Here is a 23,014-nt window from a genome sequence, read left to right on the forward strand (position 1 = left end):
ATATCTATACTATATTTGTCATAAAAATTAATTATGGAAGAGAAAAAGTTACAATATAAAACTTTAAATTAGCCATGTAAAACTAAAGTATTGTAAAACTCAAGTAACATTAAATCAATGAAGATTCTCTAGTTCATTCAACACATGAGTCCTATTTTGCTAATTAGTATCATTTTAATAAGCTTGAATTTTTTTTCTTCTTCTGAATGGTCATTTTTATTGAAAAAAACCTTTCTCTTAATTCTATTTTATGTTAATAGTTGGAGTTATGTTGTATACAATTTGATTTATTTTTTATAGAACCAATCAAAATTTGTGATGAAAGCAATGGAGCATCAAAAGTCTACAACTTGATTTTTGAGGCAGTTCCTGAAAATTTTGATTATATAATAAATTGTTTAAAATACAAAAAGGAAAGAAAAAACTTCCTTAGAAAGGAAAAACTCTTGTCCATAATTATTTGATGAGCTAATAATTGCTAAACTAGTGATGTTTTTCTTGCAAAATATCATGCAATCCACATAAAGTCTTGAATAAAAAATTTAGAAATATTCATACTTAAATGAACATGAAATGAGCATTTCCCACTTTACAACCTTGATAAAATTAAGATCACAGGGTGATTAGTCAATCTGCTTGGGGAACATTAGAAAGCCAAAGATGTAAAAACAACCCACCCTGAGTAACTGATTCAGTCACCCCAGTTAATAAGCTGTATGTTTTTGTCCCAAACCAGAATTAGCATGAGCAATGTTTTGTGCCGGGTTTCTAAAATAATAGACCACGCGTGTCCCTCCAAACCCCTACACGGAATTAGGATGGGACCCAAAACCGAGGCAGACATGGGACCCAGAGCTAGCCAAGTGGCAGAGCAGCTGAAACGACTATCCTGACGTGGCAGTTCATTCCTTCGATTGTTGTGGTGGATAAGCGTCCCCCGTTATCTGACGTGGCACAAGCTAGATGAGTTTCATGGATGTACATCGGTGCTTCGTCACAGTTATTCATCTGAAGACGGATGTAGAGCGGCGCAGTTCGAGATTCCCTGGAGCACGGTGAACTAACGAACCCCTAGTTGTGGAGTTGGCCCTCTTAACAACAGACTGTTTGCATCGAGAAACGAGTTTTTGGGGAATGTGAGGAATTGTTGTTGAGATGCATTTTGTCAAGCTGAGGCTGCTCTCTGGCACGCGAAGGAATGTATATTCTGGGAATGTGACACAGGGGAATGAATGAGGGGAGAGAACGTACGATTGAAGGGTATGCACAGCAATCACCTGGCAGGTCATGCTCCATGTTAGTGGAATCATGCGTGAGCAGAGGTCGCAAGGCGGCAGTGCGGCACTGAGATCGCGTCAACTCTAACATAAAGGAAAGCTCCATGCTGGTCGAGTCTTAATTTGTCTCCAGCCCCCGACACAAGCGTCGCTCCTTAGCTCATCGTTTTGCGTGCCCTTGTTGACCGCTTTGTGCTGGTCTCTGACTCTCACTTGTCGTTGCTCTGCACCACAACTAGGGCAAGCAATGGACTTATTTTAAGTGTTGCTTCACGAGATTGTAGTTTCCCGAGTTTGGAGTGGGGAATGTGGTCCTGTTGCAACAGAGTGATTGGGAAGTCGCATCACTAATAATCTCCATGGTAAAGTTTGATTATTCGCGTGCGTGTATTCGTGACTTTCGGCAGTGGGTTCCATGAACAGAGTAATGTCGCGGCCATTGAAGCTATGCACATCAATTACGAGTGGTGATTTTTGATAGATCACAAGATTTGTCCCAGCACCTCACTTGAGATGCCGCATTGATCAAGGCAGTATCGACAATGCGTGTGTGATAGACTAATCAATAAATCGGACGCCATTTGAAAGCACGCATATTGAAGTCAAAGTCTTTACTAGTCGTTATTTGTTCTGCTTTAAGCACGTGAGTATAATCTGAGGTTGATGCGTGACTCGCACAGGTGAGGCTGGCAGCAGGACTTGGATCTACTTCCTTTGTAATGAGCAGGCACATAAACTTCAATGGCAGCCAACGTGTATGCTGAAGATATGAGGGTCTCATTCAATTCAGTTATTCTTGTACGTTAGCGATGAATTTCTTTCTCCTGAGAGAATCGAAGGATGTGCTTAGAGAGTGATTATTTTACTCTCAGAGCCCATCAATAGCTCAAGTGCTTTAGCTGTGTACGTGCCGTATTATGAAGCAGAAGGCTTTACTCACATAACATAGCTTCCCTGCAGCGAAGTCGATGATGAATATACAATCTCATTTCGGTTCCGCAAAAGACTTTCATTCTCATTATTCTACATCGAAAAGCAATATATCTAGTTCGAAAGGTCGACATACCAAGAATTCCTTCCAATTGCAACCCCAGCAGAACTGAATTTGGCACTTAGTTTGCAATGTAACACTCCACCTATTAACGATGACATCTTCAAACGAAAATGAGAGCTTAATCTTAACAGTTCCAACCACATCGGATTCTAAAGACTAGCCTGGAAGTTATCCTCAAGCACCCACAGTAGCAATCTCAGCACAAACTGTCGCAATTGATAGCGGCAGTTGAACAATGGCGAGCAAATTCTTCTCGAATGAATATCTGGGTCAGGGCTTGGACACACTTTCAGAGCTCCACGAGTAACGCCCGGCTGCCAATAATGATATAAAGTGCCAAGTGGAACGAGAATGCATCCACGAGTAACGCCCAGCTGCCAATAATGATATAAAGTGCCAAGTGGAACGAGAATGCAGAAGAAGAACAATCCCAGCACTGGGTTAATCACCCTAATGGTGCTCTCACTCTGGGGTGTTCGTAAGGAAACCAGCTGAGCCCTTAAGCTCCATCCAACGATAAATTATATTTGTTTAATTTTAATATTTTATAAAAATTTACATATATACAGTTGAACAATTACATTGCTCATACGGTCCCATGGTCCAGTGGTTACGACTTTGGACTTTGAATCCAAATACCCGAGTTCGAATCTCGGTGGGACCTGATTTATAAAAGTTTGGAGGTGATCAAAGAATTTATGACTTTTTATTTTGGCTTGTTAGCATCGTTATTAACGAAGACACACAGGATTGTTTTTTCAGATAAATGTAGATTTTATTACTTTTGAAGAGCATTTGGATTTGTCTTTTAATCATTCTTATGCTTTCTTTTTATTTTCCTCAAGTGAAAGAGATGACACAACAAAAATAATCCATAGATAAAACTGTAAGCAACACATAGTCAAGTGAAACTATATATATATATATATATATATGTGTGTGTGTGTGTGTGTGTGTTCACTTCAGCATAGATTCAATGAAAATAATAATAATAATAGTGAAGAACTAGAAATTAGTGTTACATATGGTTTTAGATACTTGTTACTAAAAACTTTAAACATATAATTTTTTTTTAAAAGTTGATTGTCAAATTGTATTTGAAGATGTACAACATTTAGAAAAGTTTGTGGTAATTGGTAAATTTATAGGCGAAAAATCTTTCAACATCTCATTGAAACAATTGCACGTTGAGCCACAACAAAAGAAAAAGAAAATGAAAATGAAAATGAAATAGCACTTTGAAATGATTAAATTATTAGAGATAATATGTCACTATAAAATAGTTACAGTGTAATTTTATAAATAATTTGGACATTTCACTTTTTCAAAAAATAATATACATTGATATATTTATATTAAAAAAAATCTTGCTCATTAATCCTTTCACTAGCTCTATTTGACAAAATTGAGCTAGATTTCATACTTAGATAATTCTAAAAAAACCTTTGAAATGAATTTAGAGTAATTTATAAGGGTATAAAAAGTATTTTTTGATGTTTTAGCTTCCAATAAGAATGTAATTTAAAATCAATTTTTATTTAAATATTATTAATTGAAAAAGAAATGAAGATTCTATAAAAAAAAGTATTTAGATAACACATTGACATTATGTATCAAATGTGTTACAATTCAAAGACAAAAGATGAATAGATGTTCATGCATTAAGATATGAATAAGAATTTTATTTTGAATAATTAATTGAAATAAAATTTATTATTTAACTTGGTAATTACTATTATCAATTAATTAATAATCACCAACCAATCAACCATATGGAAGTTATACTTGTTTCATTACAATCATTTAAACTTAATTTTGCATTAGATTAATGTAGTCAAATCTAAATCTTAATTTGACTTTATTTTTATTTGAAATATTTTTCTTATACTAAAAATATGTTTTTTCTATTTAAATAAAAATTGATTATTCTGCCTATAATAATAAAACTTATATATAAAAAAGACTTTATTCTAATTCTTTACTTTTAAAAATATTTTCTAATATTGAATATTTATTGATTTATCTGTTACTACACTTATTATTGGATTTAGGTCATTCAATCCTCAAAAAGCCTTTGTAAACCATAATACTTTGTTATGATTATTTTCTTATGTTTAAAGTTTATTTCTTATTTTTATTTTAAATTTATAAAAATTAATTATTCATAAAAAATCAAACAACATACAGCCTTAAACACAATACAACTTTGTACTTTGTAAAAATTCTAATTGTATTTATAAGCATCTAGCTTATAAGGAGATTATGCCTACTCCTATTTCTTTAGTTTTTTTCTTCTAATATGTTTCTAAAAGATGTAATCTATTTTTCTTCTATATGTTTATTAATTTTATTTTTTCTAAAAATATATTTTATTCTTATTCTATTTCTTATAGAATAAAAAAAAAATTATTTCATAATAAGTATTAAAATCTTATTGTAAATAATGATATGTTTTTTGATTTTTTCTTATTGATTGATTTAATTAAAAAAAGTTAAGCATATTGATTTTGATATATATATATATATATATATATATATATATTTATATATAAGAAATTTTTAAATAGACTACATTTTTATTAAGTTTATCCACCTATTATGAAAAAAATGATAGCTAGATTAATTTCTTTATTATTAGATTCAAAATCAATGAAACAAATCTACAATTGATTGTTTTTATAGATGTAGTTAAGGTTATCAATTAACATGTAGAGAAGTTTGAGTCCAATTAAACAATTAGATTGGAAGTTATTAGGTAATACAAATTTAGAAGGAATTTCTATAAGAATAGAAGTGGTTTTAAAATATATGGTCACATTTAAGGAATTCTTATGTATCCAAGACTTATATATAAGTAATTGTCTTTATGATGACAAGCTATAAATAAGATTTTTGTTTTATGAACTTGCAACTTATTTGAGTAATTAGTAACAACCAAAGCCCTAATACTTTTTTGAGGCAAACTCTTCCTACTACAACATTATTCGTGCTTCCACTAAGAGAGTCATAAGGCTTTATTTTTTCAACAAGTTAAGATAGAAAATACAAAGCAAGGAAGCTCAAAAAATGGAGGTGGTCAAAATCTTAGAGAAAAATATTGCGTATTCTACAATAGTAGTTGGAAAGGTCAAGAAAAATAAATAAATAGAGCCTTAGTGTAATTGATAAGCAATCTCCATTATTAGAGTATATGTCAAGGACATGAATAAGAAGGTGATGCATAAATCAATGAAATATGTATCAAAGAAAAAATAACAAAATAAAAATAAAGAAGTACGTACTTTAAAAGAAACTAGAATGGTTTATTGCCAAAAGACAAGAAAATTTCAGACTCTTGAAACTAGACTAGAAGCAAGAAAGGAGTTGACAAGAGTGAAAAAGGCTTCACTTTTTCCTCTAGATATACTATCTAACTAGGAGCTATGTGGCGAAATTCTACATGACCTCTAATATGTGTTGACTTTGCAGAACACATGCCTTAACTTACAAGGTAAGTTTTTTATATGTGGACCACATAATTAGCTTGTTCTTCAAGCTATCAATATGTGTGGCATATGGCCAACTTGTTGACTACGTTTTTAATATAAAAAGTTAATTAAAGATACCTATAAAGTCAAAACAACATTTATAAAGCTTCTAAAAAGCTTCTATAAAAGATATTATAGAAATGACCTACTTTTACTTATTATAATCTAAATCATATAAGTAATAATTGATTTACATGTGTATGTCTATGACATTATCCACCTTCTAAGGACATGTTACGGACATACGCATGTAAGCTAATAATTATATATATAAATAGGTGGAAGTAAGTAAAAATAAGTAAAAGTAAATTTTATAATATTTACTATGGAAGCTTCCTACAAACTTCATAGATGCTGCTTTGACTTTATAGGTGTCTTTAATTGACTTTTTAGATTAGAAACGTGGTCAACAAGTTGGCTATGTGCCACACATGTTGCTAGCTTGAAGACCAAGCTAATTATGTGGCCCACTTATAGAAAAACTTACCTTGTAAGTCAAGGCATGTGTCCTACAAAGTCTATACATATTGGAGGTCCTATAGAATATTGCCACGTAATCCCTAGTTAGATAGTATATATAGAGACAAGAATAAATTCTTCTTCACTTTTGTCAACTCTTTTTTTGTTTCTAGTCTAGTTTCAAGGATTTTTAATTTTCTTGGCTTTTGGCAATAGCCATTCCAGTTTCTTTCTTAATATACATATCAAATTATTTCTATTCTTTCATCATTCTTTGATAGAAGTCTCACTTTTTTATTTATTTTTATCATGTTCTTATCCTTGACAAATTGATAAGAATACACCTACAATATCAGAGCTTTATCTAATCTTAATTAAGAGTGGATTATTCCTTTCTCTTGATAAGATATAAGCATATTAAAAGTTGCGGATTACCCTCTTCTAAGATGATATTGTCCTTAGTATTTTCTTTGTTCTCAAGTCTTTTCTTCTATTTGTCTTGAGGGATATTAGACATCTTCTCTTTTTTAAGTGTTATCATAGGAGAACTTGTTGAAATAAAGAGTGCAATGGTACAAATGCAAGAGCAATTGAGGGAGTTAATGCTTGCGATGCATCAATTCAATTTACCACCACAAAGAGCAATAAGATGTGCAGGAAGTAAAGATATAGAAATGATTGAAGCTACTTCAACATCTGCACCAAATCATGTCCCTTTTCCTATGGTGGAACGCCTTCCCAGTGTTAGAGAACCAAGAATTATCCTACTCGAGAAGTTTGATGGCACCAGATCAAAGTTTAGAGGATTTATCAATTTAGTACAACTTGTGATTGAAATTCAACGACAAAGCTATCCAATTCCAAGATTGCAAGTTAAATTAGTTGATATGCTTCTTTCAAGTTCAACATTATCTTGGTTTTCATCTTTTCTTGAACGACGAGATCCAATATAAGATAATCTAGAGGCTATTTTGGCGGAGTTTTGATCTATGTATACAGAACATGATACAATTTGTGTTGCAATCAATAAGATCCATATTTTACGATAAGGCAATCGATCAGTAATAATGTATGCTACACAATTTTGATAACTTGCAATTGATATCAAGAAGTATGATGTTGCACTTATTAGCCAAATTTTCTACGGATTACAATATGAGGTAAATATTAATGCTCAACTTACCTGATCTTCAAACATTGAGTCAAATAATTGACTTTGTTGTGCAGTGCGACAATCATCTTTTTGAATTTCAATCTGAAAACTGTACAAGTGGACCTCAACATTACTATAATTCTATGACAATATCAACATCTTCTTAATACATATATTTGGAAGTAGAGGATATGCAAATTGATGCAGTACGTTTCAAATATCTTACTGAGCAAGAAAAGACTTGTCATCATCAGAAAGGAATATGCTTATATTATAGAGAACCTAAGCACACTACTCAACATTACCTAAAGAAGTGATGCAATCATAAAATAAGAAATATGGCTATCAAAGAAGATAGTATGTCAGAAAACAAGTCTGTTCAGCTACAATAGGGACCGTGCGGCTAGAACCTTGTACAACACCAAGTGAAGGTCTTATTCTCTCCTCAAATCCCTCTCCTTGTTTTACGATAAATGTTATTTTACAACCTGAACATGACAATGCCTCTACCTTGCTAGATTCACGAGCCTCAGTATGTTTCTTAGATGATGAATTTGCTTAAAGATATAGCATACTTTTAGTGAAGAAAACTAAACTTGTTCATAAAGAAGTCATAGATGGTCGTCTATTGTCTTCAGTAGTTGTTATTCATGAAACTCTTCCTATAGAAGTAACAACTAATGGTCATAGTAGCTTTGTAATATTTAATATCATTAGATCTCCCTCTAATCCAGTTATTTTAGATTTATCATGGCTAAAAAATTTATCCCTAAAATAGATTGCACTTCTCGTAGTCTTGAATTTTCTAAAAGTATAACTAAGAGTATAGTTAATCAAATAGAAAGTCATAAGTCTAGTATAATTAAACCTATATTTATATGTGCAAGTGCTTTTTTGCATGCCGCAAAAGAAAGATTACCTTGTGTCATTTATGCCACACTTATTTCTACTAGTAAAAAGACTTGAAGTGGCATTCCAAGCCAATATCAAGATTTTCAAGATGTATTTAAGAAAAAGAATGTGGATACTCTTCCAGAACATCATTCCTATGACTGCTCAATTGACATTCAAGAAGGAGCACCACTGCCATTTGGACCAATCTATAATTTATTTCAAAATGAGTTGGCTGAATTCAAGGAGTATATTGAAGAGAATTTGGCCAAGAACTTCATATGCCATTCCAAATCTCTAGTTGGAGCTCCAATTTTATTTGTGAAGAAAAAAGATGAATCATTGCGGATGAGTGTTGATTATCGTGGATTCAACTAAATCACTATCAAAAATAGGTACCCGCTACCTTTGATATATGGAGTCCTTGATCAGTTGAATCAAGCTAAGGTCTATATTGAAATAGATCTATGGGGAGTATACAATTTGGTACGCATCGAAGAAGGAGATGAATGGAAGACTGCGTTTCGAACAAGGTATGGACATTTTGAATACAACGTCATGCCTTTTGGACTTACAAATGTACCAACAGCATTCCAACATTTGATGAATGATGTCTTTCGGGAGTTCTTAGATGATTGTGTTGTCTGTTACCTAGAAGACATCTTAATCTATTCTAAGAACCCAAAAGAACATGAACTTCATGTTTGCCAAGTATTACAAAAACTAAGAGATGGAAGACTCTTTGCCATGATAGGAAAGTGTATATTTTTTTACTACTCAAGTCCGCTTCTTAGGATACATCGTGTCAAATGATATACTTATGATGGATCCTAAGAAAGTTCAAACTATTATGGATTGCAAGATTCTAAAAACGGTAAGAGATGTCCAATATTTTTTGAGATTTGCGAACTACTATCGGATCTTCATCAAAGACTTCTCTCAAGTTTTAGCTCTACTTACACATTTAACTTATAAAGACAAACTTCAATGGAATCAAGAAACAGAATTAGCATTTGAAGCTTTAAAGAGAGCCTATGTTTTTACACCTATTTTGTATTGCGTCAATTTTTTTAAGCCATTTTTCATGAAAACAAACGTATTAAGTTTACTTTTGAGTGCCGTATTGTCACAAATGGGAACAGTTGATAAAATTCATCCAATAACTTTTCATTCTAGAAAATCTTCAGTAGCTGAGATCAACTACGAGATCCACGACAAAGAACTTCTTGCAATCGTGGATTTATTTCAAGAATAGCACCATTATCTAAAAGTGCTCTTAGTGCAGTCATCGTGTATATAGATTACAAGAACCTTGAATATTTTATGTGAGTACGTGTTTTGAATCGTTGCCAAGCTCGTTGGAATATATCTTTTTTAAGATTCGAATTCAAGATCACTTATCGACCAGGAAAACAACAAGGTTTTTTAGATGCACTCTCTAGACAATCTTATCTTGCACCAAAGGAAGGAGATGCTACTTTTGATCAACAACAGATAATTCTCTTGAAGCGAGAGCATCTTCATCTTTGAGCAATGAAATCAATACTAATTGTTGATTCAACTTTCATTAAGCAAGTTCAGTTAAGTATGTCTTCTGATCCTCTTATTCGTGATATTAAGGAAAATCCTTCAAAGTCTCATAATACTTCCAAGTTTGAATTCAAGAACAATCTACTATATTTTGAGGGATGCCTATATGTTCCATAAGATGAAGCTCGATTATGTGTTCTTCAAGCTCATCATGACCTTCCAACAGCAGGACATTTTAGGTACAATAAAACTTTGGAACTAATATCCAAAGACTTTTGGTGGCCCGAAATGTAGAAAGCAGTCAAAGATTTTATACAATCTTATGATGTTTTCTCGAGATCAAAAACTCCTTGTCATGGACCTTATAGACTTCTTCAGCCATTACTTATTCCAGTACAACCATGGTCTTTTGTTTCTATGGATTTCATCATGGATCTTCTAATCTCAGGTTCTTATGACTCTATATATGTGATAGTAAATCGTTTTACAAAGATGGCATATTTTGTACCATGTACAAAATCCATCACGAGTGAAGAAAAATCTAAGCTCTTTTTTGACAATATCTATTGTTGTCATGGATTACCCAAGGATATTATATCAAATAGAAAAACTCAATTTGTATTAAGATTTTGGTGGACTCTTTTCAAGATTCTAAAAGTACATATAAAACTATCTTCGGCATTCCATCCTCAAACTGATGGACAAACGGAGCATATTAATCAAGTTTTGGGGCGATATGTAAGATGTACCATTAACTACCAACAAGATGATTGGACAACTCTTTTGCCATTGGTAGAGTTTGCTTACAATAACACGGTGTCGTACTGTAATTACTTACAGTATGTAAAAATTAGTGAAAACATGTAATATGTTTATAAGTCTTAATGTGAGTTAGAATAGTTAGTATGTTAATTTAAAATGAATTGAAATAAGAAAAATTATTTGGAAGTTAATCTAGTTTGATCATAGAGTTTATATTATATAGGATTTAGTTAGTTAGTATAAAGACTAAGGGAAGGGAGGAGTTAAAAGATGAAAATATAACTAGAAGGAGGCTTATTGGGAAGGATGAAAGTAAGGCATGGTTGGATGAAGGCAAGGGATGAAGAACTTCATCCCTATTGGTCGAATACCATGCCCAATGGGCTTTGAGGAGGCTGCCTGAGGCCATATTAGGAATTAGGGTTCCTCTTTCGAGGCCATTCGAGCTTTTGAGGCTAGGATCAGAAGGTTTATGGTTTTGGGTATAATTTGGGTGACGATTTTGTGTGATTTCGATTTTTTATGGAAAAGATATGAATGTTCAAAGATAAGGTGTCAATTTCGTACCTACTGTCACTTTTTTTAGGCATCACATACGAATACGGAGAGCAACGGAAGATCGGCGACTGGATTTGGAGGGAGGATTTTCTCGGCTACACATTCTACTTACTGTATAGTGAATTCTAAGATTGAGTAAAGGAGTTATGAGGCGTTGAAGACAGCACTTGTAATTTGAAGGCAGTAAGTATATCGTTTTGTTGCTAGTTATGGGTGAAGCCATATCTTGAGTTTCTGGACGAATTTTTGGCTCAAAATTTCCACAAGTATGTGTAATTGGGTTAAGAAGCTTTAGATTAAAGTTTCATAGTATTTGAATAATTCCTTTGTGAGATATGAAAGAAGTTGTACACGGGTGTAAAAAAGCTAGGGTTTGAAGCTACAGTTAGGGTTTTCAAGATATCACAAGATCCAAGACGAATTTACGGTTGAATTTTGATGTGGTAGTTGCTAAAGATATATCAGTAATCCATGTAAAATTTGGAGTTTTTTAGACGGTTAGATCGTAAGTTATGAGCTGTTGAACTTCAAGAAAAATTCCTCATAAGGATATATAAGTTTTTTATAACACCTTATCAAGTATTTTGGTGTTCTTTGGATTTTAAGGCTTGTATATTGATGTAATTGCTCCAAAGGAGAGGAGTTTATATATATAAAATTTTTACCCTTATATTTCAAACTTGATTGAGTATTTAGTGACAGCCAGAAGCCCAGCGCTTTCTTGAGGCAAACTCTCTCTACCCCGACAACGGTTTATTCTTCTACAAAACAAACAGCTTTCTTTATTAGTTATGGTTATCATCTACGATTTGATACTTTTGACTTTTCAAAAGTTGAAAATCCTGCTGTGAAACATTTGGTAATTCATTTGTCATAGCTACATGCAACGATGAAGGCGTAGTTAAAAGAAGCTCAAGAACAACAAAAGGTCAATGCGGATGTCTATTGAAAGGAACAACCACCATTCCACGTGGGTGATAAGGTATGGTTACATTGTCGCAATATCAAGACCACTCGTCCTTGTGACAAGTTGGACTATCGAAAGCTTGGACCATTTTCTACTTCTGCACAAATCAATCTAATTGCATATCGTTTACATCTATCGGAGTCAATGAACATCCATATAGTATTCTATGTGTCTCTTCTTGAACCATACAAGACAGTGGATATACTAAGAAGACGACAAGCTCCACCTCTTCCTATAGAAGTAGACAATAATGAAGGGTTTGAAGTAGAAGAAGTTTTAGATTCAAGGCAGCGCCAAAATAAGTTAAAATATCTTATCCATTAGGGCGAATATAATATTAGTGAATGCACATGGGAGCCAATAAAGAATCTTCCAAATGCAATAAAGGCGGTGGAGGCTTTTCATCAATGACATCCATCAAAATCAAGATGAAAACCTTCTTTATAAAAGAAACAAGATCTAGGTAAGATATCATTCTACTTTCAATCTTTGTTTGTAGCTTCTTTGTAGTTGTGATGCTCAAGAGATAGAGAACTAATAACCAGTGGATTCGACTCAAGAGCCTTCGTTTGCTGACGTACCAGATGAGACATTATAATTGTCTCAACCTTTAAGATGATGCAATCGAGATGAAGATCTTCAAGAACGACATGTTCTTCCTCGAATAGATGGCGAAATACAATGCATTTGATATCACAACCTTGGAAGGGACTCCCAATGTTTGGTGATTTTACTAGAGGTAGGAATAACTCCTAATGGTGTTCCAAATATTTTATTCGAAAGAAGTTATGAAGGCCTCAACAATGATCAAATAATTGGGTGGTCTTTCCGCTCTGGTATGGAATACTACCGATGGTTGAGAGGCCCTATCAATCATCTTCAAAGAGAATAAAGATCAGAGTATGTGGAGAATACAATTCGTCGCATCATAGACTTCCTCAATATATGATGACCGCTCCTTGTGGAACTCGTTCCTAGAAGGGGGAGTAATGTTATAGACATACACATGTAAGCCAATTATTACATGTATAAATAGGTAGAAGTGAATAAAAGTAGGTAAAAATAAGTTAATTCTATAGTATTTGATATCAAAGCTTCCTAGAAGCTTCATAGACCCTGCTTTGACTTTATAGGTGTCTTTAATTGACTTTTTGGGATTAGAAATGTGGTCAACAAGTTGGCCATGTGCCACACATGTTATCAGCTTGAAGACCAAGCTAACAATGTGGCCCACACGTAGAAAAACTTGCCTTATAAGTCAAGGCATGTGTCATACAAAGTCAATATATATTGGAGGTCCTATAGAACGTCGCCATGTAGCCCCTAGTTAGATAGTATATAAAGAGACAAGAGTGAAGCCCTCTCCACTCTTGTCAATTCCTTTCTTGCTTCCAGTCTAGTTTCAAGGGTCTCTAGTTTTCTTGGCTTTTGGCAATAGCCATTCCAGTTTTTTTCTTAATATATATATATATATATATATATATATATATATCAAATTATTTCTATTTTGTCATCTTTCTGTGAGAGAAGTCTCACTTGTTTATTTGGCTTTGTCATGTTCTTGTCCTTGATACCAATCCAATACTATTTCTTGAATATTACTTAGAAATTTATATGAAACAGATTTGAGTGTGACTTAAGTTGGCATCTTTATATTGACTAATCTACTTGGGTCAAACTCTAAACTCTGTGGCTAGAGAATGCACATCCTTCACTTAGATAGGTGAGATGTGTGCAAAAGCAGTTTCTACAAAGATGCTTCATCTTGCTGATTTGGAAGAATCCATGACCTAAGGTTTTGCAGAGTTTTGGATAGTTGCAACTCCTCCTTAAGGCTTCTAACCAATCCTATGTTTTTTTCACGGTTTGATGCCCTTAGACAAAATAGAATGTGTTCCATTTCATGTTTCACCTTGTCAATTTTAACCTTTACTTCTACCACTCTTATTCAAAAGAAATCATGCCCTATTGAGGAATAGCCTCGTCCAGAGTTGTTAGCCAAAGACGCTCGAGTAGGATGTATGGTTGCATATATGCCTAGATTGGTTGTCGCAGCCACAAGCTCTAGTTTCATTTTGTCATCATGACTAACACATTAAGCCTGATGTCCTTCTTTTGACTCCGTTGGGGTGACTGGTGTGTGGGCCCTCATCTGCTACCCACCGAGCTATGTTGTGTGCAACAGTCCGGCCTCCCCTCCAGTAGTTGCATGTCTTCTTGTATATTGTGTTAAAAAGTTGCTAACCCTAAAATTAGGAATCCTAATATAATCAGTCCTACCACTAATCACTCCCTGTCCCTCCGTTGAGTTGTGGCCAAGAGTAAGAAGATGATCTGATATCTTGCTCTGTTATGGTTGAACGCGTAATACTTTAGGACACAATGTTAGACCTTTCGCACTCACGGCAGCTTTGCGCGCCAGCGTGAAGAGCCATCCCGGAGCCTCAACGTGTCCAAATCTGAATGCATGAGTGGCCAATTTTGGCGAGTTCAATGATTTGAAAGGGTTTTGAATAGGTTTACTAGTTCACATTGTCTGCCCACGGCTGATTTTCGGGCACTTTGTCTGCAAGACTAGGTTTCTACATCACTATTCTCAACAAATTCTTTATAAGAAGTGGTATTTTTATGTAACTCTAAGATGACAGTGATGACAAACTGCGATGAACTGAGGATATTGAAAAATTAAATTTTAGTTTATTCGACGTCATGCTTTTTCAATTTTTCCAGTCAGTGATAACTGGATCGCAATATTTCGCACCTAATAGACTCGTAACATCTGTCCTATTTACAGCATCCAATTCAGTATAAGAAAGTAGTGTAAAAATAAAGATGCCTGTACAAACTCTGAAAAATGATGGTGGAAGCCCTAGCTCAGCTCTGCAAACTTGGTTCCATAATTGCTAAATTAATGAAGTTCCAAATAACCCAAAAAAAGAAACTTTGATAGTCATCGACCTTCTGACTCCGCACACCCCCTCAGGATCACAGAAAATGCAGCAACACACAGCGAATCATTCCAATTTCAGACACATTTCTCAAGCAGGATTGAATTTGGTTGAAGGAACAATCAGTTTCTCTGCATGAACTGAAGTTTTCAGTTCATACAGAGCCAACATGGGACACACTGGATGCTGAAGAATGTGATGGCCGAAACCATTCCAAATCAATGGAGAATGTTAGCATTACAGTGTGTTGTGTTAAGGGTAACGTCCCCATAATCTCTTTGCTGGTAAACAAATTCGTGATTCCTAAAAAAAACAAGCCTGCTCATCTCTCAAAGGCCGCGTCTAAGCTTTTTATGAGACTACTTCACATGTTTATCTGCAGGACCTTGGCACGCAAAGAGCGTTTATTGGGTGTAAAAATAGTGGGAAAAAAAATCAAGAACAGTCTCTCAGTGGCTCACTCGCCAAATCATTGTCGGGGTGATTCGGCTCCTTGCATGTATAGCCTCAATGCCTCCAACAAATAATCATGTTTAGAGGACTGTTCTCCAAATGCACGTGAAGTCCGGGAGTAAAACTTACTCACCAAGTTGATGGAATGGAGAAAGTTCTGTGGGCGCGGCTGCACTCAGCCAGAATTCCAGAAGCAAGCGACGATGAGCAGAATGGCCGTAGTCCAGCAAATGTATTGATTCATGTCGGCGTCACTCAATTCCGGCGGTGACGCCGGTGGGGATGACAGAGGGATTCCTACGGCAGCAGGTAGTACGGTGGCCGAAATCTTCTGACCCTCCAAGCAATGACCCGAGACAGTGCAGACAGCATAGAGCATTTTGCCTGACAGGGATTCTGGGATTATCATCTGGAGGTCACACATCCACCGAGCATTTTTAATACAGTCCGAAAGCAGAATTAATTTATGGCTTGGCACGGAGAATGCACGAAATAATCATTGATTCGGTTTGATTGCAAATAGCAAGGACTAAGAAGAAGGTTGAGAGATTAATTTTACCGTGTAATTTTCCCCCGGTCTTGCAGGGTGGGTAGCATTAGGTTGTATTCCTCCCAAGGTACACCTTTGGTAAGCATCGAGGGAGTCGAGGAGGCTGACGGTGTGGTACTCCGAGTCAGGGTTAAGAAAAACTGCACAAGACCAAAAGATGGCATCAGCAATGATCTGCGACAAGAAGAAGACGGGTTAGGCTTCGGCGAAATCACATAACACGAAGCAACACAGATGGGTTTGCAGCTATTGAGACTGACCGAGAGAATCCCCAACTCGTGGTCGAAAATTCTGGCTTGCAGCCCAGGCATCGTAATCAAACCCAGTGGTCCACCCCTTTGTGCCGCCCACAACTATCTCGACGCATTCCGAAACTGACACGGCCAGGAGCAGCACAGCCAGCAACAGACGCACAGAATTCCCCCTCATCTCGACCGACTGCAGACAGATCAGAGGAAACTCGACGTTTTTTCAATCACAGAGCAATACAACCCATATTTGTCAGCCTTGAAAACTCGACTACTTCGTGAGTCACTGCCGAAGGCGAGATTCCGTTAGAGCTTGGATGAGGGGGCAGGCCTCCTAAAATTTCTGTAGCTAGTTATGTTGACAGACCTCTCTTCCTGTCCTTCCGCGCGTTTTCTCCGGTTACACTTGCTTCGAAACCCCTAGAGCATATCGCGTCGCGGCTCATACCAAAATAAGCCAGAAGAACACAACAGGTAAGACCCATCCTACTGGCTACAGGCATAATAATCCTTCAATAGAACCTGAACCTAAAAGCGGCACAGCGGAATCTGTGGCGGAGGAGAATTGATCCTACACACCCGGCGAAACAGTAGCCATAGGCAGGATGTGAGAACTTTAGAACGTTCTACCCTAGGCTAGATTCCTCACCGCGGTGACAAACCCATCGACTTGACCAGAATGCCAGTTCTTCAGAACCTGACAGGGATGGCTCGTGCTGCAGGGTCACGACTCGACCACGCACGCACACACTCGACCACGCACGCACACACTCGACCCCGTACACACCACGCACTCGTCGCGACGCTGCTAACTTGGCAGATGTTTGATAATTTTAGAGGGGTTTTTGAGATGACTAATGCAAGGCTTTCGAGTTTTGTGAGTGATATCTTTGTCATGACAGACGCCGGAATGTTTACTTGCCATTGCGCTCAATTTCCAGTTTTTTGTGGAAAAAGCGGATGTTTGTGTAAAAATATATACACATACGTTATTTCGTTTATAATTTAGAATGTAGAATAGTTGGCCATGGGAATAATATAGTTGTATCAATGAAAAGTTAATAAATGATTCCATTGTTTTCTTGTTTGTTAAATCGCTTAGATTTGTTATTTATTTGAGAAATAGTCATTACTTATGTTTTGCTTATTGCCAATGTCTAATAGACTATTCAACATGATATGTGTGCATGTATGATGTCACACACTTGTAACGATTTTGGTTCTATAATAATAATGGAAGAACATCAACAGGCAGTATTGCTGAATGAAACATCGTACATGTATTTGCACATGTTTGTATAAATCACAAGCAGGATAACACATTGCAATTTGAGATTAAAAAGTGTTGTACAACATAATTATATATCTATAGATATGGAAACTATCATATACGTTTTTTCAGAAATAAAAAATTGAGATCTAAAAGCAATCTCAAGAGTGCCAAATAACTATGATATTTTTATTTTATGAAATTATATATAGAACCTTCAGATTTAACTTCATAAAAAATTGTTTGCAAGTGCTGTAGTTTAGAATTTTAACATTAATTTTACTCTATTTCATAACTCCATTCTATATTCAGAAATATAAAATTTCACTGTCAATAAATTGGTTAGAATAATAATAAACTTCTGTTATTTCTTCAGATATAAAATTTATCATATTAAACTGTTACAAAAACTCATCAATAACCAACAACCTTCAACTCTAACTGGTTTAATCAAGTGATGATGCTGAATAAACTACATACATACTTGTTTTTCATAAAGTTTTAATCAACAATAATTAAAATTTTCTTTTATGCCAAATGTCTCAATTCTACATCAACATCTCTAAAATTACAGTTATGTAACTTAAATAATTACATATATAAAAAAATATTCAATATTACCATTTGATATTTTTTTAATATTTAAAGGTATTTTTTAACTTTTTGAAATTTTATAAGGTTTTGAAATTTAGAAAGAAATCCGTAATTTTGTTTCAATAAAATTAAATAAAAAATATTCGATATCATTCAATGATTATGTATTTTTACAGTATTGCAGAAACTTCTAAGATTTATTTTTGATTTTTAAGTGCCTTTGTGTATATCATGTGGTCATAGACTTTTTTCTTGTAAATTTCTTAAATTTAATAATTTACTAAAAAAATATATCTTATAATCTAGATACTAGCTTCACAAGCCTAGTGGTTCTTAGAAAACTTTTATATGGCTATTTTATAAGTTATTGTATGTGGAAGAAAAAATAAGATCATTAATACTTTTTAATAAAGATATTTGTTTAACTACCTTTTGTTTAATTAAAATTGAAGTAAAAACTCTTGCTTTAATTTTAATTTTTTTAGCAATTATTACACAACGTTACTAAGGATCAATTACAAAATTTCTAAAATTTTCAAAAAGATTTATTGTTAGAACTTATTACAAAGTTAATAAATAATATTAAAAATTATTTATAGTTTAAGGTATTTATTAGGATTGTTTTTGCTAAACATATCTTGAGATCTATCAATAAATATGTGTGTTTTGTATTTTATTTTATTTCAGATTATAAATTTATAAGTATCAGATCCAATAATAAAATGAATGATAATGCACACACGATATTTTTAATTCAACTTAAATCTTAGAAATAAAAAAACTTTATTATACAATTTTACTGTGCACTACAAAGCATAACTTCTTTATTAATTTTATTGTAAATTAATAGATTAAAATTTATAACAAATTCCAAAAAAGAAGTGAAATTAATTATTAACTATTCATAATAAACTTAAACATGTGCCATGTTTATCCATATTCTAAAAAAACGTGAAAATATCTGATACTTTCAATTACCAACAACGATGTAAAATAAGAGAGCCTTATATTATGCCATTATATAAAAAATGTGGTTACTTGCTTTCAATTTTGTTCTTCTAATGTCTTTTGTAATGATAAATTCTTGATAAGCTGCTACATAATTTTTTTGAGTTTTTAATCAAGAAAGCCAAGAATGATTGCAAAAGCCAAAAACTTTATAAAAGCCAAGATCAAATACATGTTAAAATTTTATTTGCCTTTTGAACAAAAAACAATTTATATTTTACATAATCAGGATACTGTGAAAAAAACATTACTAACAATTTAATTTTTAAAACTATTCAATATTTTGAAAATGATAAACATAACCCTTTTAATACTGAATTTAGGTGTAAAATACTTCATTAATAATTTTACCAGTTAAATGCCAATTGTATTTTTGGAAGACATGAAAATATTATAACATAAACCACTATTGTAATTGCAATATTCAATTTAAAAATTCAGTAATTTTTTGAGTGATAGAGCAAAGCACAACAAGAAATAAAAGATCTATTAATCAATATTATACTTTATGTATAATAAGAAATAATCACTTATGTTGTCATCTACAATAAATTCCAAAGGACACAATCTAATGTAAACATTAACATGATAAAATTTTACTTGCTTCATGAACGATGAAGTGAGGAAGGTAATCAATTATCATTTATATATATATATATATATATATATTTGATTTTTGTCATTTCACAGGTAAGCACTACTCAAAAACATAACAATTGAATAAGACCACTGTTAAATATCAATACTACCCTGATTTGATGTATTATCGAAGTATAATTGCGTACCAGCTCTGTGTTCCCGTACGGCCATTCTAATGTTTCATGGAATCTTCAGGATTCCAACTTTTAGTTGCTTTCTCAGATACATGCTGAATAATATTAAATTGTACCCGTAATACTAGATTGATGACAAGTTACTCTTTGAGAAATAACAGATTCTTTCTATTTATTAATGCATGAGTAATTTAATAACAAATCTGATAACTTTGTAATTTGTTTTCCTTCATGATTTTGATTTTGAAATACTCAAATCTAGAATCTTGCACTAGGTTTTACTTGAATCGTCTTGGATTTTCTAACCTTTTTACAAATTTCAGCATGATATATTTTGAAATCATTGTTGGCAAACTTTTGGTTTGCAAATATGCAACATGATCCAAATTAATCTACACCTAGTGTTACACATAGTTTATTTCAGAGCATACGGTTTGTATTTGAAAATGCATCTCCCATTTATAAATGTACACTTGACATCACAAAAAATAAATATCTCTATACATACACCACAATACAATATACAAAATACTTGTCCTTATACAAGATCTATGTGATAAATGTTTGACTTATGCTTTAATATGACACAAATATTAAAGATTAACAAATAAATGTCAATTGTATTAATTTCAGTTGACATCTTTTAAAAATCTAGTTTACTTAATCAAATGTATAAGCTTCTAAAATTATAATATTCATGAGTAAATTGCCTAAAAAGTGATAAATTTGATTATTAAATCAAAAAGTATAAAAAATAGAGTTTAATACTAAAACATTATCCAAAAAGTTAACAAATAGTTTAAAATTAAAAAAAATTACTAAAGAAAATAAGATAAATATTAATTTTTATCTCTAATTTATAATTTAAATTATAAATTCAAAACTTTTATTAGTGTAAATGTGATCTATAACAACACTCAAGTGCTAAAAACCTTCTATGTGCTCTATATAAATAAAATCAACATTCAATTAATAGTTCATCTTTATTTAATATCTCAATACATCTTAGAATTATAATATTTTTTTGTAAATTGACATTGCTTTATAGATGGTAAAGTCTTAGTTCTAGTCATATCTAAGATTTTAGAATAGTATCACCATATTAAGTATTCCAATTGTACTTAATAACAATATTATTCTACAAAATGTACTACATAAAGTAGTTATACTAATACTTTCTTAGTGACTAAGAAACAGATTTCACATTACTAAAGCAACCAAATGATACTACTTTCTATGAAGGAAACTTATTATTACATAAACGAATAAATAAACAAATAACTATATATATATATATAGATGCAAATAAGTCCAACAATTCTAATAGTTGCAAAATGTCGAGAATTGGTTGATACTACACATCCTACACAAGTTGCATCTTCTTCTATTTTTTTTTAGTTCTATTTAATAATGCATAAAATAAAAAACCACCATTTCTATCTGGTACTTAATGTAATCCTTAAATAGAAGATTAGCTAAAGCTTTTATTGTTATTACATATTGATTCTAATAACAAAATTAATGTTGTTACATGTGTCTTTAGCAAGTGTTAGTTACTATAACATCTTACATACATGCAGTCAAATCATTGAATAAGCATTTGTGGAACTTGTATGTCCATTAGCTTTGAGAATAACAAATAGGATACTCCTCCTAACAAGTAGCAGAGGAATTGCAACTTTATCTTTAGGAATGTTGCTACAGGTGGATTTTCTACAACATAGAATGTCTTACTACACCACAAAGACATCTAACAACCTTAAGCATCCAACAATCATATACAAGCATATACCAAAACAATTTTGGTAACAGTTCAAGTTCTCAATATTCATCACAAATTGATTGTGGGATTCATATAAATAAAACAGCCTTAGTTTAAAGATCATGCTTTCCCAACAATTAAGCTTCTTGCAAGCAGTAGGTGGGGGGCTCTGGAAAATTGCCACATTCTTGCAGCAGCAGTTGGTATGGAGAGCACTGAACAAGGGACGGGGATGCTTTAATTTCAACCGACCTGATGAGGAAAGCACCGAACTTTAGTGTGTGTTGCATTCCCCATCTCCCCATCAGAAAGAGAAGAGCAGAGAAGAGAAGTGAAGAGAGGGAAAGAGCAGAGAAAGAATGAAAGGAAGAAAACAAGAGTAGAAGAAGAAAAAGAAAGAGACAATGGTAGGGAGCAGGGGCACAAGGAGCAAGTGGGGTGCGTGGGTGGGTGGGGCAACCCAGTGTTGCCTGCAAAGCTGCAGAACCAGTGTTGGCTAATGCGAAATAAACTGTGTTCCACAACAAAGGAACTTGTGAGGTGCGATGTGCAAAAGAAAGAAATGGAGAGGGGGTGGCTGTGCAGCGTGACACCAAAAGTAGATGATCCAAACTCTCGCAATGACATTGAGTTGTGAACGTGTGGGAGGCCAGGCAGCCAGTGCACATCATTTTCTTCCTTGCCCCAGTTTGGAACAGTCTCATGACGGAGGGAGGGGCCAATTGACTCGAAGCCTGGAGCATTGGTTAAGGGATTTGAGGGGGGGGGGGGGGGAGTTTTTCTGGTCGGACTGCGCCTCTGAATGGATGCCGTCTACCGTCCATTACTGCGTGTGGCATTGGAGGGGGAGTTGCATGAACTCAACTTCGTAAGCAGAGTATGATTATAAGTACCCCTTCTCTTGCAGCCGATGAGAGTTTTCGTGGTGTAGTTGGTTATCACATCAGTCTAACACACTGAAGGTCTCCGGTTCGAACCCGGGCGAAAACACTTGTTCCTGCTAGCTCTTTCAACTCCTCACGCATCCTTTTAACACTTGTCCTGCACAGTGCCCTGATTGCAATCATGTCTGCGTCTCGTACCCCCCCCATGTCGCGCTCTGCCCCGTTCTCGTAGGTCAGCATCAGTACTCCTGTATTATCAATCTAACCCCCCATCAATCCGGGTACCAATCCCAGCAGTATCCAATCCACCCTGAACGCCGACTCCACCACAGCGTGTACCAACACA

At 34.0% G+C, this 23,014-nt stretch overlaps 1 protein-coding gene, 1 long non-coding RNA gene and 2 other non-coding genes across 4 annotated transcripts; 3 read left to right on the top strand and 1 right to left on the bottom strand.

Moving 5' to 3' along the window:
• Window positions 1-1,071: 1,071 nt before the first annotated feature.
• On the top strand, window positions 1,072-2,983 carry LOC149986582 (uncharacterized). The gene is made up of 2 exons (XR_016500405.1): window positions 1,072-1,260; window positions 1,958-2,983. It is a non-coding gene; the product is annotated as an uncharacterized LOC149986582 (long non-coding RNA).
• Window positions 2,924-2,995, top strand: TRNAQ-UUG (transfer RNA glutamine (anticodon UUG)). The gene has a single exon. It is a non-coding gene; the product is annotated as a tRNA-Gln (tRNA).
• Window positions 2,996-15,310: 12,315 nt separating this feature from the next.
• Window positions 15,311-16,590, bottom strand: LOC112275617 (mavicyanin). Its single transcript, XM_024506126.3, has 3 exons — window positions 16,390-16,590; window positions 16,139-16,269; window positions 15,311-15,988 (listed from the first exon to the last, which is right to left on the bottom strand). Exons 1-3 carry the CDS (start codon window positions 16,556-16,558, stop codon window positions 15,755-15,757), a joined length of 534 nt encoding a protein of 177 aa, XP_024361894.1. The 5' UTR covers window positions 16,559-16,590; the 3' UTR covers window positions 15,311-15,754.
• Window positions 16,591-22,700: 6,110 nt separating this feature from the next.
• TRNAV-AAC (transfer RNA valine (anticodon AAC)) lies at window positions 22,701-22,774 on the top strand. The gene has a single exon. It is a non-coding gene; the product is annotated as a tRNA-Val (tRNA).
• The last annotated feature ends 240 nt before the right edge of the window (window positions 22,775-23,014 follow it).

This window comes from Physcomitrium patens, chromosome 23 (assembly GCF_059467195.1).
Source record: "Physcomitrium patens ecotype Gransden chromosome 23, ASM5946719v1, whole genome shotgun sequence".
Lineage (NCBI taxonomy): Eukaryota > Viridiplantae > Streptophyta > Bryopsida > Funariales > Funariaceae > Physcomitrium > Physcomitrium patens.